The following is an 18,472-nucleotide window of genomic DNA, read 5'->3' on the forward strand; positions in this document are numbered from 1 at the left end:
GTTCCAACTGTCTTGGCAACACAGGGGCCTTTTAAATGCAACAAGGCCCTCGAAATCCATTCCAGCCTCTAAAAACCAAATGGCGCTCCTTCCCTTTGGAGGCTTACCCTGCACCCGTCTGGCGCTTTATGTACACATGTGGGGTATTTCCGTACTCAGGGGAAATTGCTCTACACATTTTGTGTTTTTTTTTTTTATCTTTTAACCCCTTGTGAAAATGAAAAAATCAAGACAAGATCAATGGTTTAGTGTAAAAATTAAACATTTTTTTTTACACTAAATGTTGGTCTAGCCTTGATTTTTTCTATTTCCACAAGGGGTTAAAAAAGAAAATGAACGTGTAGGGTAATTTCCCCTGAGTACAAAAATACCCCACATGTGGACATAATGTGCCATATGGGCATAGGGCAAGCCACCAAAGGGACAGAGCGCAATTTAGAGGCTGGAATGGAGAATGGAGGCCATGTCGCATTTACAAAGCTCCTGTGCTGCCAGGACAATAGAAACCCCCCACAAGTGACCCCATTATGGAAACTACACCCCATAAGGAATCTAACAAGGGGTCCAGTGAGCATATGAACCCCACTGGTGACAGGCACATATGTAGAACATGTGGTGTGAAAATAAAAAATACCTTTTTTTCATTTTCACGGCACAAATGTGCCCGTCACCAGGGGGCCATATCCCCGCTGCCCCCCTTGTTAGATTCCTTGGGGTTTAGTTTCCAGAATGGGGTCACTTGTGGGGAATATCTGTTGTCCTGGCCGCACAGAGGCTTTGTAATTGCATCAAGGCATCCTCTAATGGGAATGGCGGCCATACCTATTTAGCTGGGGAAAAGGGACAATTTTAACTTATTTGGGGGTATTAGGCCAATTATTAGTTTATAAGGTTGAAAGTGACAGGAGTCCATCAAATTCAACCTGCGTTGATCCAGAGGAAGGCAACAAAAAAAAACCCTTGTGAGGCAGACGACAGTAGCCTCATCACTGGGAAAAAATTCCTTCCCGTCTCCATAATGGCGATCAGAATAATCCCTGGACCAACGTCACCCCTGAAATAGGAATAAGGGAAAGAATTTAGAAAATGTAGAACTCGTGTGGTACGCCTTGGCCGGGGTGATCAGGACAGGTGTCACACTGGAAAATGGCGTCCTTCCTGATCCCCCTGTTACGCCACACTCTGCACTTCTTCTGGGGTCTCCAGCTTTCCCGTGTGGGGGACGTCACCTGGAAAATGTTGCCCTGGTGGGATACGGGGTCCTTCATATCCAGAAGCGCTGGGTCCGCTCCATGGCTGCTAAATATTAGGGCTCTATTACTGCTTCTGATATTTTCGGATCGTGCCGCAAGCTACAGTAGCTCAGGCAGCGAGGGACCGGAAGAGGGGGTGCTGGTATAAAAGTTATCCCCGTACAGGTGGTAACCTTTATCCAGCAGTGGGAAGATCAGTTCGCGAACGATCTTCCCACTAACTCCGAGGATGGGGGGGCATCTGGGGGCTGGATTCGGGTGTCCCTTCCTTCATACACTCTAAGGGTACGTGCACACTGCGGAATGGCGAAGGATAACCCATCACGCATTCCGCAGCTGGCACCCGCTGGCGGACTTATGCGCGCGTGAGCGTCTCTGCTCATGTATCCACTCACGCGCCTCCATCAGTCCACCGGCGGGTGCCAGCTGCGGAATGCACAAATGGTTATCCTTCACCATTCCGCAGTGTGCACGTACCCGGGGGCTGCGTTCACACTACGTATATTTCAGTCAGTATTGTGGTCCTCATATTGCAACCAAAACCAGGAGTGGATTAAAAACACAGAAAGGATCTGTTCACACAATGTTGAAATTGAGTGGATGGCCGCCATATAACAGTAAATGACGGCCATTATTTCAATATAAAAGCCGTTTTTCTAAAATAGCAGCAAAAATATATATTAAATGGCGGCCATCCACTCAATTTCAACATTGTGTGAACAGATCCTTTCTGTGTTTTTAATCCACTCCTGGTTTTGGTTGCAATACTGACTGAACTATACTGACTGAAATATACATATACTGACTGAAATATACGTAGTGTGAACCCAGCCCTAGTAGATCTGTAAGTGTACCCTGAGGTACTCTCACAGAGTTTGTAGAATTTCACTCCCTACCGTCATCTCTTATTGGGACGGTACTGGCGGAAAAGACGTGTCTGGGGGGCAGCATACGCTACGCTACCCCCAGACACGTCACTGGATGATGATGAGGAGGATGAAGGGAGGAAAGAAGGATCCCCCCATTCATCCTCACTGGCTGTTTCGGTGTCGGAGGCAATAATAGCGTATGCCTCCGCCGCCCAAAACACCCTGGGGGCCATTTTTATATGGGGACTAGTATATGGGGTATGTATATGTGTAGTGGTGTAGTGTAAAACTTAATTTCATGTAGTGTGGTGTAATGTGGTGTTTTTTTTACGTTTTTTTTTACAGTAAGAATAAAAATATACCTACGCCAAGAAAGGAGTTGCTGATAAATGCCGCAGCACTCAGCGGCGTTAGGGCGCATAAAAAGGAAAAAATAAAATAAAACAAAAAAACTTTTTTAACCTAAATCAACTGATCAGTGTATAATATACACTGATCAGCCACTAGGGGGCAGTAGAGCGAAGCTGCCGAAGATTTACGAAGTTAGACAACGGGGGGACCCGAAGACCCAAAGATTTCCGAAGTTAGAAGCCGGGAAGCCAAAGTTAGACGACGGGGAGAAGAGGACGCCGCGGCACCGCCGATCTTCGCTCTGGACATTGGAATCAGGTGAGTATAATGCACTTACACTATACACACCTGTTCTGCACCCCTTAGCTACCTAGCTGAGAGGTGTAGAACCCAGGGACACACTTTTTTAACACTTTGATCGTCGTGATGGGCCGGTTGGTACTGGCCGGCCTATCACGTCGATCGTGGGGGTGGCACCGGCGCAATCTTTTGGGGGGTCACTAATGGCGATTGCCATTGCTTTCCGGGTCACCGATCGGAGAAACATCGGGCCTAAATGTACGCCCGTTTGCGTTAAGGCCCGGCCTGCGGGGGGGGGTACATTTACGCCTGATGTTGTTAAGAGGTTAATAAAGCAAATATTTGTTCTAAGAAAGCTATTTTTCTTTTACAATAGCATAATTAAAACAAATAAATGCTTTTTCAATTAAATATACTGTTAATAAAAAAACTAATATATAAATAATTGTATATATATATATATATATATTTATTTACTTACAGTATATTTAATTGAAGAAGCATTTATTCATTTTAATTATGTTATTGTAAAAGAAAAATAGCTTTCTTAGAACGAATATTTGCTTTATTAATTCAATATTACCTATTACAGGGAGCGGTATTATTTCCGGGGATCGCTAATGCCGGTAACTGTGATAGTGGGGTAATACTGATTCCCTGCTTTCCCAGGGAGCAGTAAACTTTATTAAAACAGCTAAACAATTCTTTAGCTGTTTTAGTAAAGTTAATTTAGATTTGAATATTCGATCACATATTCAATCGAACTAAAATCTTTCGAATAGTGCAGTATTCCATCGAATTGAATACTGTTCGCTCATCTCTACTGGTGACCAATACACTTGGCCCAGCTCCACGATTTATCACGCCTCACGTAAAGGTACTGCAGGCGAGCGCCCATCTCACGGATCTCAGCCCCATATTGGACCATATAAGAGGGCCCTCACACAACTATTACTGCACCTAACAAAGAACTCTGTATTCAAAAGTGATAAAGTATATAACGGACCAGAAGATCCATCTATGTCCCAAGCACAATGTCATCAGCTACAAAGAAAAGAAACAGCCATTTGGGTCAAACAAAGTTATTAGGGTTACGGTTCTGTTTTTATTGTCTAATAACTCGAGTTTCTTCTAAACTTTATAATAATCTCCGTGAACTCACAAATCATTGTCTGAGGCTCATAACAGTGGGAATAAGAGACTGTTCCTATTATAGATGCAACGATATAATGAACGATCCCAAGTAACAAGTCTCTGTACAATTATCGGTGATGTCCCGGAGGGGCAGAGGTTCCATCTCCCAGGATGCCGTACTGCTGTATATACAGAGGGAGATATAGAGGATACAGACACCTGATAGAGGAGAGAACACTCCATAACTCCACGTCACTCCGGTAATGATTATCCAGTAATAACTAGACATGACAACTCCATCCTGCTGGGTACTGCTCCTCCACTGATGGTATATATGTATACACCCACAGCTGGATCCATTGTATGAACATTTCACTGGAATAAAGAATCATCTGCAGCCTTAGAGATTAATATACAAGATATAGACCCAGAATACAGATAGTGGATGGAGTCTGCCTGATCTATACAGTTGTCCTCTTTATACATTGATCAATGATAAATCATCCATTGGTTGATGTTATAAAGGAGGAGCGGTCAGTGATCTCCTAGTCTGCAGATCTATGCCCTTCATTGTAGATACCAGGGGTCGAATCACATAGGGCAACGCCGATCGGTCACCATTCAGGGGCCCCAGAACACGGCCCACAGTTCAGGGTCTTAGTACCTCCATTACTTGTATATGCCCCTGGGGTCAGGGTGGTCTTGCATGTGATCGGATTCCCCCCTCAGTGATTCGTCCACATCAGGAATCCTTTCATCTATCTATTGGGCAGAGATCGGAGGCCGGTAGTATTCTATATCTTACTCAGGGCCGGTAGAGCCCATCGGAGAGTATCCCACCCCTCACATCAGGCCGAGCAGGTAGGTGTGCGACCCAATGACCCCATAAATGTAACTGTATAAGCCGGCCTTTGTTTGTGGGATTATAGAGTTATTTGTTTCAATGAATTCATTTCATTCATTTTTATTTTGTAGGGTAATAAAAATAGGTGAATCTGACATTATTTAGTTTTTATACAATTGCGGCTTTAGGATATAGATTATATATATATATACACATATATAATATTATATTATTATATCCTTGTAATGCAGTTGCAGGTGGCAGAGTCCTCACAGGAGAAGCTTCTTCCATCTGTCAAACGTGAGACGTCTCAGTGGTTATTGGCCATGGCACTGAAGGGGTTACACTGTCAGTATCACAGTGTATGTGTATCCGAGCAGCTGAGCTCCTGCTGCCATCTCATGGATACACCGGGCCGTACCCATCACTGCGATGGATCTATCAGTCACATAGCACCCATACATGATAGATATAGCCATGGTTGGACATTATGGGGTTAAAGGGCTATCCCCATCTCAACTTACACATTTACCCCCATAGGACCCGTCAGGTGATTCATTTACTGAGCTGATATCAATTACTATTGTTCAAGCCTTTGTATGTGGCGGACCCTCCTCCTGCCTCATGGGGGGGGCTGCTTTTCTGTCTCTTATCGCTTGACACTTGTATATTGCTTTGTAACCTTCCCACATATCTATCTACCTACCTATATATATATATATATATATATATATATATATTATATACGCCTGCTTTCATCCTCTGTGAGACGACGTCCCTGCCATCCTCTGTGAGACAACGTCCCTGCCATCCTCTGTGAGACAACGTCCCTGCCATCCTCTGTGAGACGTTACTATTTTGGTGGACTTTGGCTGCGACATTGTCCATCTGTCTTAACTTTCTTCTGTCCGTTAGGGCCCTACTACCAGGGACGATTATCGTGCAAAATATTGTTATATTGTTTGTATTTTATCGATAATAAAATGCAGCAATAAACGAGGTTCATTCGGCGCTGACACTAAACTCATCCCTAATCATTCGCTGTAATTACACATCGCTCAGATGGAGGAAACGATCATAAATAACGACTCTCGTTCTGAGTAATACGGGGAACGATTTCAGGTTAATGATAAACAATCTTGTTTACGATTTTTTATCGTTAATGGTTGAAAATGGCTGGGGGCACTGGGCCGTTTATTACCCAAGATGAGGGGGGTATTTATAGATGGTATACAGGATAGAGCAAACTGCAGTAATAGTAGTGATGATGATGATGATGATGATGATTTCCTGCACCCACATCAAGCAGCTGGGAAGCGTAAGAGAAAGGAGGGGGAGAGACATCCCAGGGACAGGCGACAGCTGCAGACAGCCACAGGCACAGGCAGTCAGGTGACAGCTGCAGACAGGCACAGGCAGTCAGGTGACCGCTACAGACAGCCAGAGGCACAGACAGTCAGGCGACAGCTGCAGACAGCCACAGGCACAGACAGTCAGGCAACAGCTGCAGACAGGCACAGGCAGTAAGGTGACAGCTGCAGACAGTCACAGGCACAGTCAGGTGACAGCTGCAGACAGCCACAGGCACAGTCGGGTGACAGCTGCAGACAGCCACAGGCACAGTCAGGTGACAGCTGCAGACAGCCACAGGCACAGTCAGGTGACAGCTGCAGACAGCCACAGGCTCTTAGGGCCCTATTAAACAGAACAATAATCGTCCAAATCATCCCTATCCAGCCGATTATCATCCGTGTAATAAACACAACGATCAGCTAATAGCAACAATCATCGGCTGATCGTTGATATAGGTTTGGACCTATAATTGTCGTGCACTGACCGCGCACCGCTACGCGCTCCAGGGAGTCCCACAACTGATCCCAAGCCAGAGGCGTCCTGAAAAGGAGGAGCCCCATAGAGAGCGCAGAGAGTCAGGGTTACAATGGGGAATCTCACGCTGATAATACTCTCCCCTGTACGGGGGGACGGAGCTGTCAGCACACGTTTGCTCCTTGGTCCCCTCTCGCTGACTGAGCTCTTACACGCAGCGAGCGGGTAGGTGCAGGGGGGGCCGCAGGGAGGTGCGGGAGGTTGCAGGCAGGTGCAGGGGGGGCCGCAGAGAGGTGCGGGGGGCTGCAGGTAGGTGCAGGGGGGCCGCGGGGAGCTGCAGGTAGGTGAAGGGGGGGGCCGCGGGGAGGTGCGGGGGTCTGCGGGTAGGTGAAGGGGGCTGCGGGGAGGTGCGGGGGGCTGCAGGTAGGTGCAGGGGGGGCCGCAGGGAGCTGCAGGTAGGTGCAGGGGGGGCCGCGGGGAGGTGCGGGGGGCTGCGGGTAGGTGAAGGGGGGCCGCGGGGAGGTTCTGGGGGCTGCAGGTAGGTGCACCCTTTTTCCTGTCTGTGCAGGTCCTGCTCCTGTGTCTTCTGATGTTCAGCACTCACCCTGCACTTCAGTGAATGGACTGAACATCAGAACACTGGGCCCCTCTCCCTGGGCCGCTAGAGGCACAGTGGGCCCCGGCACTTGCCCAGGTAAGCCTTGTGCTGACGCCGGCCCTGCTCTGGAGGAGGAGACAAGTTTGCCAAATGATTGTAACTTGATGAGTCCGTTAGGTATAAGTGTGTTAGATGAGGTGGGAATACCCCTTTATTATAATGGGAATGGCATCAATGGTATCTAAAGCACAGACAAGGTGCATTACGCATATAACCCTCTACGGTCAGTGGCGCCCAGCACCCCTGGCTCTCCATTACACAACCAGAAGCAAAGATTGCGGAAGTAGTCACAGTATATACAACAAGACATAACCATCTCGTTCTCGGCTCCCCCTGTACTGTGGGATGGTAGTGTTATGGGGGATACAATGGCTGGCACTGCTACAGAAAGTACTATATTCACAGGATAGGGGACAAGTAGGAGATTGGGGGTCCGAACTTCTATGGAGCCGCCAGAGAAAGAAGAGTACATCAGTCAGCCCTTCCTGGCTGCTCCATAGAGAATGAATAGAGCAGCCCATCATGGGTCGACCTGCGGCTCTATTTAAAACAAAGGAGTCGGGGGCTGATCTGGAGTTCGGTGAACTCTTCTCCCTTTATTAACGATAATTTTAGGTTCAGATCCAAATCAACGATCAAGGACAAATGAACGATTTTTCAATCGTTGCCTGCAATTACACCGAATGATTATTTTTTAAATTAGAACAATATAACGATTTTTCACACGATAATCCTCCCTTGTAATAGGGCCCTTACTTATACTGTGGATAGGGGACAAGTAAGGGTCCTATTACAGGGGCCGATAATAACTGTAAACGAACGCCAATCTGCAAAATCGGCACTTGTTTACTGGGCCCAATAATCGTTAACGATAATCGCTTTATAAGACCTGAACCTATGTTTATCATTGCTCGTTCGCAAATCGTTCGCAAATCGTTCGCATTGAATAAGGCATCATTCGGTCGTTCGCAATAGATACGAACGCAATAGCGAATAAATAGCGAAGAAAAAACAATCGCAATTACGATCATAAGTAATGATTATCGTTCCATGGAAATGAGTGAACATTATTAGGTCTTTCGCAATAGCGGTCGTTTGAGATCGTTAATCGTTAACGATTATGCAAACGATAATCGTCCGGTGAAATAGGGCCCTAAGGGCTGCAAGGACATCTTTACCGATTACCATACATTACCTGTCCATGCTGCAGGGCTCCTCTTGCGCTCTGCTTCTCACCGGGTCCCGCGCGCTCCAGAGTGGCCTGTCTCAGCTGACAGGCTGCTCAGCCAATCACTGGCCGCGGCGGTGCAAGCCTGTGATTTGCTGAGCAGTCTGTGAGCTCAGACAGGAAGCTGGAGCACGCGGGACCCGGTGAGAAGCAGAGCGCAAGAGGAGCCCTGCAGCATGGACAGGTAATGTATTCTGTTTGCATATTGTCAGCCGCCCGACAATTATAGGTCCGAACCTATATCATCGAATGATAGTTGTCATCGGCTGATCGTTGTCTCGGAGTAATAATCGGCCGAATCAGGCCGATTATCGCTCCGTGGAATAGGCCCCTAAGTTTTAATCAGGAAACCCTTTAAGTACAGTACATTGGATTTCCCCTTTGAGATTCCAACCTACAGGAAAACATGGAGGAAGACAAACTTTCACAACCCTCATAAGCTACAAAGAATATAAAAGCAAACATGGTTCCGAACAGTGTACAGAACCCAATATACGGGTATAACTAAGGTAAATAAGGTAAAATCCTCATCTATCAGGTCTTTATGCCATATCGTGTAGACGGGAGTATTGTGTATGTGTGATCTATATCAGGGGTGATACAACCTGACAGTGTGGCCCCCAGACCAGACAAGGTTGTGCACCCCCGCTGTAGATATTGAGTTTACATGTACTAATACTTACAACCTGTATGTATCTACTCTCTACAGAATCTTTAGCAAGATGAGCACCATCAACAGGACCCATGTAGTGGTGTTTTTGTTTTCCGGACTAACCGATGATGTAAATGTGGCCCCTATTCTCTTTGTGTTCTTCTTGAAGGTCTACTTGGTGACGTTAGTGGGTAATGCTGGCATGGTGGCTCTTATCCTAAAAACCCCCAAGCTTCACACACCTATGTACTTCTTCTTAGGTTACCTGTCCATGGTGGACCTCCTCTACTCATCAGCCATAAGTTTTAAGATGCTACCGGACCTTATCTCTACGAAGAAGATCATCACGTTTACTGGTTGTACTCTTCAAATATTTTTCTTATCAGCTATGGCAGCTGCGGAGACTTTCCTTCTTTCTTGCATGTCCTATGACAGATATGTTGCTATCTGCCACCCCCTCCACTATGTCTCCCTTATGACCAAGAAAAAATGTTGGGGTCTTGTCCTCTTCTCTTTTACTGTTGGCTTCTTACTGTCATTGGCCCAGACCAGATGTGTGCTCAGTCTCGAGTTCTGTGGATCCAACCACATAACCCACTTCTTCTGTGATGTCCCTCCACTGCTCAAGCTGTCCTGTTCGGATACCTTCACCTGTGACATGGTGACCATGTTACTCATCTCCATATGTGGCATCGGGTCCTTGTTGACCATCTTGGTCTCGTATGCATTCATTGTTTATTCCATCTTCAAAATAAAGTCGTCGGAGGGAAGAAAGAAGGCTTTCGGTACGTGTTCTGCCCATCTCACGTCAGTCTCCATCTCATATGGCTCCGTCCTCTTCGTGTATGTACGATCTCCCACCAGTGACTTTGGTGACCGGGACAAGGTGGTCGCTGTCTTCTATAGTTTGATAATACCCATGCTGAATCCACTCATCTACAGTGTAAGGAACCAGGAGGTGAAGAGGGCCCTGAAAACTGCAACATGGAGACCACGGAAATTTGTCAATCAGAAGACTTCAACTTAGAAAATTTACCTCCCCCCCCCCAGTAGATTTTCTTCAACAACCTCTTCTCTCCCCTGGTTCAACTTGATGGGTTTAAAGGGGTTGGCCACTTTATAGTAAAATTGTTGATATACAGACTGTATCCATGCTTTCCTGGCAGCCCTAGCGTGGCATCCAACTTATACAGTTGCTGGGAATCAAACGCAGAACGTTCGGCTGCCCTTGCCTAAACCAAACATTTTGACAGGTTCTCTCGACGCTACTAACGGACAAAGTAATACTGTACACTGAACGCTTTTACTATAAAGAGACCAACCTCTAGTCTCGATGTCTAATAAAACTGTCAGACAGCTGTAGTCGAATGTTATTTATGTTATTAAAGTTAGTAAAGTTAGTCCGAACATGAATCTAAGGAATCGGCCATCAATTCAATGAGTCGTGTATAATCAACATTCCAAGTGTTGAGATTGCTCAGAATGAGAATGAACTCTGGACTATATCAATACAGATTTCTCAGAGGAATAAGAATTCTCGGAAAGTGGAACAATGTGTACAAGACTAAGAGACAGCAGATCAATGGCCAATTTATTAGATTCTCATCTCTACATATAATCCATCTATTCACTACTTTCAGTGTATGATCCTGTTAAGATCTTTAATGTCATTTTGAAAAACTTTTTACATGTCATAGATGTGTCAAAAGTTTTGATCGGTCTGGGTTTGAGTGTTCACACCTGCACCAATCATGAGAACAAGCAGGGGGAGGACCACGCTGCAGCACGTTCTCTACCGGCTCGGTGTCACCTGATATCAGTCGGGCTCCATAGACTTACATAGGCAATCAGACGGAGCCTGACTGATCATGTGACACAGAGTCAGGATCATGCTTAGCGCAGTCTTCTCCCGATCACTGCTCAGACACGGACCGGTCAAAAATGGACACTTTAAGGGATATTCTGACTATGGACAGTTACCACCTAACTACTAAATCAGCGGGACTGAGGAGCTTTTCATTGTCGCCTTCCAAGTGCCATAACGTTTTTATTTTTCGACGTACCCAAAGAGGGCACGTTTTTTGCGGGATAAGTTGTGCTTTATATTGCCACCATCCTGGGGGACATAAGACATTTTAGATAGATTTTTTTCCCTTTTTTAAGGAAATTCTGGTGTAGCATTTTTATTTTTACTTTTAATACCAAATGTGTATGTTTTTATTTTTTATACCAAAACTATTTAATTAAGGGAATTTGACTACTTTTATTCTTTTTCTGTGTGGGGGGGGGGGGGATTAATATTAATTATATTAAATTATATTTTCCAAACTTTATTGTTTACTTTTTATCAGTCTTACAAAATGCAATATTCTGACTACTACAGCACATTGTATTATCTTCTCAACATGACGCTGAGAGGCAACCTAACCAGCCTTACAAGAGGCCCATGTGAGGAAAAAATACATGGCATACCCAAGAGGCCCCCTGCTCCCAAAGAAATCCATCAGCGTCCAAGAAATTGTGTCACCTTATTGGCGATGGGATGACAAAGCCTAAAGATGACTTAAATGCCACAAATTGATCACAGCGTCTAAGGGGTTAAACTAAAACAATTGAGGATTTCTCTGCTCTTGATAGTTAGAGAAGGGGTCCTGCTGTCACGCAACAGCCAAGTTACTGTGATATTTTGCCCATGAGACCAGTGCCAGACTATGGGCCCTATTACCCCAAATGATTAGCGACCGTACTTGGTGTAAAAGGTCATGTTAAAAAGCAAAGATCAGCTGATATACACAAAGACTGCCGAACGTTGCTTTAAAACATGACTTATAATCAGGGGCGTAGCTAATGTCTCTTGGGCCCTGGTGCAAGAGGTCATTTTGCCCCCCCCCCCCTTCCTCGACCAAGCGTTGCTATTGGTATATATATATATATATCTCAAGACTGATATTACCAATAATAACAGTATATAGGAAATATAATCACCATACATATTACCGCCATACTGTTACTAACCAAATCCTGTATACTGAGACCAATATTACCAATAATAACAGTATACAAGGGGCAAGTATACAAGGCCGCCACACTATGACCACCATATTGTTACTGACCAAATCCAGTACACTAAATCCAATAAAACAAAGTACCAGATTACAAGTAACAAATACCACCACATACTAACACCACTGCTGCTGCTGACTTATACCACTATATACTAACTAACACCACCGCTGCTAATGACTAACATCACCACATACTGAGTAATACCACCACATACTGACTAATACAACCGCTGCTTCTGAATAAGATCCACTGTACAAAGACCAATATCACCTCATCCAGTCATATAGAGGTAGCCTCAGCTCTACACAGGATCTTTACTCCATATACATTACAGTGCAGTTATATCCGGTGACTCACAGGGGGCGTCTTCTCTGATCAGAGTTCTTCCCTTTTCATCTTCTTCTTCATCTGCTCTAGGCCATTAGAACTTCTCCGAGCCACGAATCCACAGAATCTGCCAGACAGACATATTAGGCTCCTCACTCTGGCACCATCCTCATCTCTCTACAAACTGCACATCTGTCTTGTCCCCTTTGTGCCCCCATTAGGTGGGTAGGCTGGCACTATGTGATCCCCCTTATAGTTTATGCCCCCCTTGTGTAGTCCACTATAGTACATGTCCTATTGCATACACCCTCCATGGAGTCCCTCTTATAGATGCCCCCCCAGTTATCGCCCTTATAGATGCCCCCTCCGTTATCCCCCTTATAGATGCCCCCTCCCCAGTTATCCCCCTTATAGATGCGTCCAAACACCCAACCTCCCCCCGCTCGATGTCATTGTGTGTAATAGCACAGCCAGCGAGAGCGGAAGGAAGAGGAGGAAGCGAGCGCTGAGTTGACAGGTCGGAGCTCTCTTACTCCTAATATCGGACCGCGATTAATATTGCAGCAACCACAAGATGACCAGCACCAGTCGTCACATAGTCCTACTGTTTACATGTGGAAATCACAGATATATTTATACAGCTCCGTCATGGAATAAATTATGATTGATCAAAATGGTGGTGAGGGCCCAATTTTATACTAAGTTGCTATTATGTTTACTATGTTTGGCAAAACAACCCACGTGCTCTCGTCCATTCGCTGCTCACACTCACTGACCCTCTTGCACTCACTGAACTGACCTCAGATGTATGATGAGTTCTGTGGTTCTCGGAGGTCGGTTTGGTACAGACACAGGGTTATATCCATAACACAAACGAATGCATGAAGTTATATCCGGCACAGGAAGAGGACAGCGGTTCCGCTCTCCAACTGAGAGTGGGGACTATGAACACCTCTGCATCAGTGAGACATTAAAGACATGATGTAGCATCCCGGTATGGGTGGTCCACTAAGTTTTATTCCACTTGGGTAAAGTACCTCTGTCAGGTATCACACAAAAGTGATCAAGGTGCTTATTTGTATTTCCCCACTAGGTGTCGCACTGTTTCTAGGTCTTTACTTATCTGAGCACTGCTGAAGGTAATGGGTTACTTCTGTTTTGTTGGTTTATTATTTATTTGTTCTTCCCTCTCTTGGCCCCACCAATGAGGGTTAGTCCCAGTTTCCCCTATAAATAGGTGGTTAGTTCCTGATGGGAGGTCTTCTTTAGTTGGTAGATGGTGGAAGAAGACACAGCTAAAAGAAGCAGTGAAGCTGGGCCAGGCCCAGGCCAGGACCCTTGTCAGGGACTAGAGATTTAACACAGATTCTTCTATGCAAGCAACCTATCCTAAGTTGTCATGCTAAACCTTCAGGAGGGATAACCGTCCTCTAGGGTACACCGTGTCCATGCCAGGGATCCTTTTCCTATATTCTCAGGACAGCTACCAAAGCAAGGAACTAATCGGCAGTAAGACAAAGAGCAGCAAGCTGAAGTATCTTACTGACTACGCATGGCTATGCTGGAAGGGCTCAAAAAGTCTCATACACCCAGTAGTAATGGCCCGGGGCTCCTACTACCCACCCTGGTACTCACTGAACTGATTGGGCAGAAGGAGGCCAGATAGAAACTTACGCTACCTCTACCTTTCCACCTACTCATCACCTTTGTTTCCTGCTCCTGTCGAGTTTGTTACTACTGCTTTGTGTTGCACTGAACCCTTTTCAAGCAAAAGTTTTTGTGGTTAAGTGCTGGACTCTATCCTATTTTTATGTTGCCGCACCTGCACCTATACTTGGGCTACCTCCCTTTTCAAGCGCAATGCCTGTGTGTCTGGGGGTATGTTCTAACGCCACTCCTGGCCACCGGGACAATTGCCAAAGTGTACCCTAGCCCACCTTGCAGTACCAACACTTCACAGCACCCCGGTGCATGGCAATGGCATGAGATCAGTGATATGGACATGAAAGCAAGTGAGAGCATCCTTGAGGAAGCATCTTGTGGTCTGGAGATGTGTGATATCCCTGGATCAGCAGAGCTCTCTGGTACTTCAAGTTTTAGATGATCATTAGTTTTATACAATTGTCATTAATCCATGCAGAGTTGGGAAGATCCACCACATAAGGAGAAGACTTCAGGGCAGGCCATCCAAGGAAGATCAGCCAGAGAACACAAAATAATGGAAGAAGACTCTAGAAGTTTTACAGAAATCTCTTACTACTACTGAGGTCCCAAGGCAGGAGGCGACCATTACAGAGAAGGAAACACATGAGATCTACTTGGCATTAGAAACATTAGAAGATTGTCTTGGGACCTACAGGAAGCTTTCACCATTCAAAATCACAGTGTAGGGGTAAGGAAGGACAACTTACGATAGTCATAGGTACCCATGGCTCAATGATGAGAAGGAAGGGGGCGGTGAAGGCTGTGGCAACATTGCGGGTGAATACTAAAGGCAGTATACGTGTAAGGTCAGATGTTGGTTGGCCTTGTGACATTGGCCTCCTAAAAAAGTGAGACTTCAAGGAAAGCTTAAAACTGGGAATGTAAGCAGCCAGTCTAATGGTCTGGGCAGTGAGTACCACCAAACAGGTGCAGAACAGGAGAAATCCTCAGGATAGAAGTGAGAGAGTGGACTTGATGAGATCTGTGCACAGCACAAGGGGGGGTGGGGGTGGAGACGAGATATGAGGTATAGACGCTTCAGAACTTCTCCAAACAATGGGAAACAAGGTCATGAGTTAGAGAGTCGGCTTTAGTATATCCACTAGACAGAGCTTCTGGGATATTGCATCATGATGGACTGAAGTGGATCCAGTCTCAGTAGTGGAATATAGTTAGTGGTGAGCTACGGTAGTATAGGCAAGAGATGACCAAGGCCGGAGCAGCGAATAGAGATGTTAATAGGTGAAATCAACATCAATTAGGAACAAATGAGCCTAAGGACAGATAAAAGTGTAGAATAAATCTAAGACATTGAATCTATTTATTAGTTTTGGACAACTGGCTCCAAAAATTTTGGAGTAAGAAATAGTAACTACAAAAAGTTGTAAAGTTGAAAGATCGGGAAGAAATACGTAAGTATCATCAACTCCCTGCACCCCGTCCCATGTTCTGATGGAGCGCTGTTCCTCACATTCAGAGCTGTAGATAGGGGGAGTGTGAACATGGATTATCATATACACTCACCGGCCACTTTATTAGGTACACCTGTCCAACTGCACGTTACCACTTAATTTCTAATCAGCCAATCACATGGCGGCAACCCAGTGCATTTAGGCATGTAGACATGGTCAAGACAATCTCCTGCAGTTCAAACCGAGCATCAGTATGGGGAAGAAAGGTGATTTGAGGGCCTTTGAACGTGGCATGGTTGTTGGTGCCAGAAGGGCTGGTCTGAGTATTTCAGAAACTGCTGATCTACTGGGATTTTCACGCACAACCATCTCTAGGGTTTACAGGGAATGGTCCGAAAAAGAAAAAACATCCAGTGAGCGGCAGTTCTGTGGGCGGAAATGCCTTGTTGATGCCAGAGGTCAGAGGAGAATGGGCAGACTGGTTCGAGCTGATAGAAAGGCAACAGTGACTCAAATAGCCAACCGTTACAACCAAGGTAGGCAGAAGAGCATCTCTGAACGCACAGTACGGCCAACTTTGAGGCAGATGGGCTACAGCAGCAGAAGACCACACCGGGTGCCACTCCGCTCAGCTAAGAACAGGAAACTGAGGCTACAATTTGCACAAGCTCATCGAAATTGGACAGTAGAAGATTGGAAAAACGTTGCCTGGTCTGATGAGTCTCGATTTCTGCTGCGACATTCGGATGGTAGGGTCAGAATTTGGCGTCAACAACCTGAAATCATGGATCCATCCTGCCTTGTATCAACTGTTCAGGCTGGTGGTGGTGGTGTCATGGTGTGGGGAATATTTTCTTGGCACTCTTTGGGCCCCTTGGTATCAATTGAGCATTGTTGCAACGCCACAGCCTACCTGAGTATTGTTGCTGACCATGTCCATCCCTTTATGACCACAATGGACCCAACATCTGATGGCTACTTTCAGCAGGATAATGCGCCATGTCATAAAGCTAGAATCATCTCAGACTGGTTTCTTGAACATGACAATGAGGTCACTGTACTCCAATGGCCTCCACAGTCACCAGACCTCAATCCAATAGAGCATCTTTGGGATGTGGTGGAACAGGAGATTCGCATCATGGATGTGCAGCCGACAAATCTGCGGCAACTGTGTGATGCCATCATGTCACTATGGACCAAAATCTCTGAGGAAGCTTCCAGCACCTTGTTGTATCTATGCCACCAAGAATTGAGGCAGTTCTGAAGGCAAAAGGGGGGTCCAACCCGTTACTAGCATGGTGTACCTAATAAAGTGGCCGGTGAGTGTACATCCCAAGCACAATGTAAACCAGGTACAAAGAAGAGGAACAAGCTCATTATGTTACGTTATTAGGGTTACAATTTTGTCTCTTTGATCTCTTCTTCCAGCATCTCCAGTTTCCTCTAAACTTTATTAAAAACATCTCTGGCAACACCAGAATCATAGTCTGAGGTTTATAACATTAGGAATAAGAGACTGTTCCTATTATAGATGCGATGATATAATGAACGATCCCAAGTAACAAGTCTCTGTACAATTATCAGTGATGTCCCGGGGGGGCAGAGGTTCCATCTCCCGGGACGCCGTACTGCTGTATATACAGAGGGAGATATAGAGAATACAGACACCTGATAGAGAACACAGCACATGACTCCACGTCACTCCAGTAAGGACCATCTGGCCATAACTAGACACAACGACTCCATCCAGAGCACAGGGATGCCCATTGATGGCATATATGTATTGTGGCCATCTACTGTAGGAACATTTGACTGAAATAAAATATCAGCTGCAGCCTAAGAGATCAATATACAAGAACAAGATATAGACACAGAATACAGATGGTGGATGGAGTCTGCCTGATCCATCGAATCGTCCTCTTTTTACATTGGTTAAAGTCAAACCATCCATTGGTTGATGTTATAGAGGAGGAGCGGTCAGTGATCTCCTAGTCTGCAGATCATTGCCCTTCATCTCTCTATACTGTAGAGGCCAGTGATTCAATCACATAGTGCAAAGCCGATCGGTCACCATTCTGGGGCCCTAGAAGCAGGGCCCACAGTTCATGGTCGGTAACTGTTCTTAGTACCTTGTGCTTTGTTACCTGTATATGCCCCCGGGGGTCAGGGTGGTCTTGCACTATTTAATTTGCTTTTCCCCTCAGCGATTCGTCCGCATCAGGTATCCTTTCATCTATCCATTGGGCAGAGATCAGAGGACGGTAGAATTCTATATCTTGGTCAAGGACGGAGGAGCCCATCGGAGAGTATCCAATCCTTAAAAACTGTGCTTAACAGGTAGTTGTGCAACCCAATGACCCCCAAAAACATTGCCCAAATTTTTTTTTTTTTTTGTGGATGAAATGAAAATTGTTTTGTTTTTTTTAGTTTTTACATAAAACTCTGCTGTGTAAATAATATATTCCGGTTATGAGAATTGTGGCAGTAATAAGTATTTTTAAGAATATATATTTTTATTGAAAAAAGGGTTTGGTAGGGGATTTTTTGTATGATAAAACATAATTCAATGTAACTTTTCACTTTTGGCTGCCTCTAAAGTGACGAACAGTGTACACAGCTCCATGTTACCAGTATATAGGTATAACTATAGATAGAACACTCATCTACCACATCTTTTTGCCATTTCCTGTACATGGGAGTAGTGTATATGTGTGATCCCTATCGGGGGTGATAGAACCTGACAGTGTGGCCTCCCGACCAGACAAGGTTGTGCACCCCTGCTGTATATATATTGAGTTTAGATTTACTGATACTTACAACCTGTATGTATCTATTCTCTAGAGCTCG

The 18,472-nt window shown here is 45.3% G+C and overlaps 1 protein-coding gene across 1 annotated transcript; it reads left to right on the forward strand.

The window, feature by feature from the left end:
- Positions 1-9,186: 9,186 nt before the first annotated feature.
- Positions 9,187-10,143, forward strand: LOC138786411 (olfactory receptor 5AR1-like). The gene has a single exon (XM_069963403.1). It carries the CDS (start codon positions 9,187-9,189, stop codon positions 10,141-10,143), a length of 957 nt encoding a protein of 318 aa, XP_069819504.1.
- Positions 10,144-18,472: the final 8,329 nt, after the last annotated feature.

Source organism: Dendropsophus ebraccatus, chromosome 1 (genome assembly GCF_027789765.1).
Source record: "Dendropsophus ebraccatus isolate aDenEbr1 chromosome 1, aDenEbr1.pat, whole genome shotgun sequence".
Taxonomy (NCBI): Eukaryota; Metazoa; Chordata; class Amphibia; order Anura; family Hylidae; genus Dendropsophus; species Dendropsophus ebraccatus.

What these genes read in the sequence shown, in the direction of transcription:
- LOC138786411 (XM_069963403.1), top strand. Translation starts at nt 9,187, where the DNA reads ATGAGCACCATCAACAGGACCCATGTAGTGGTGTTTTTGTTTTCCGGA.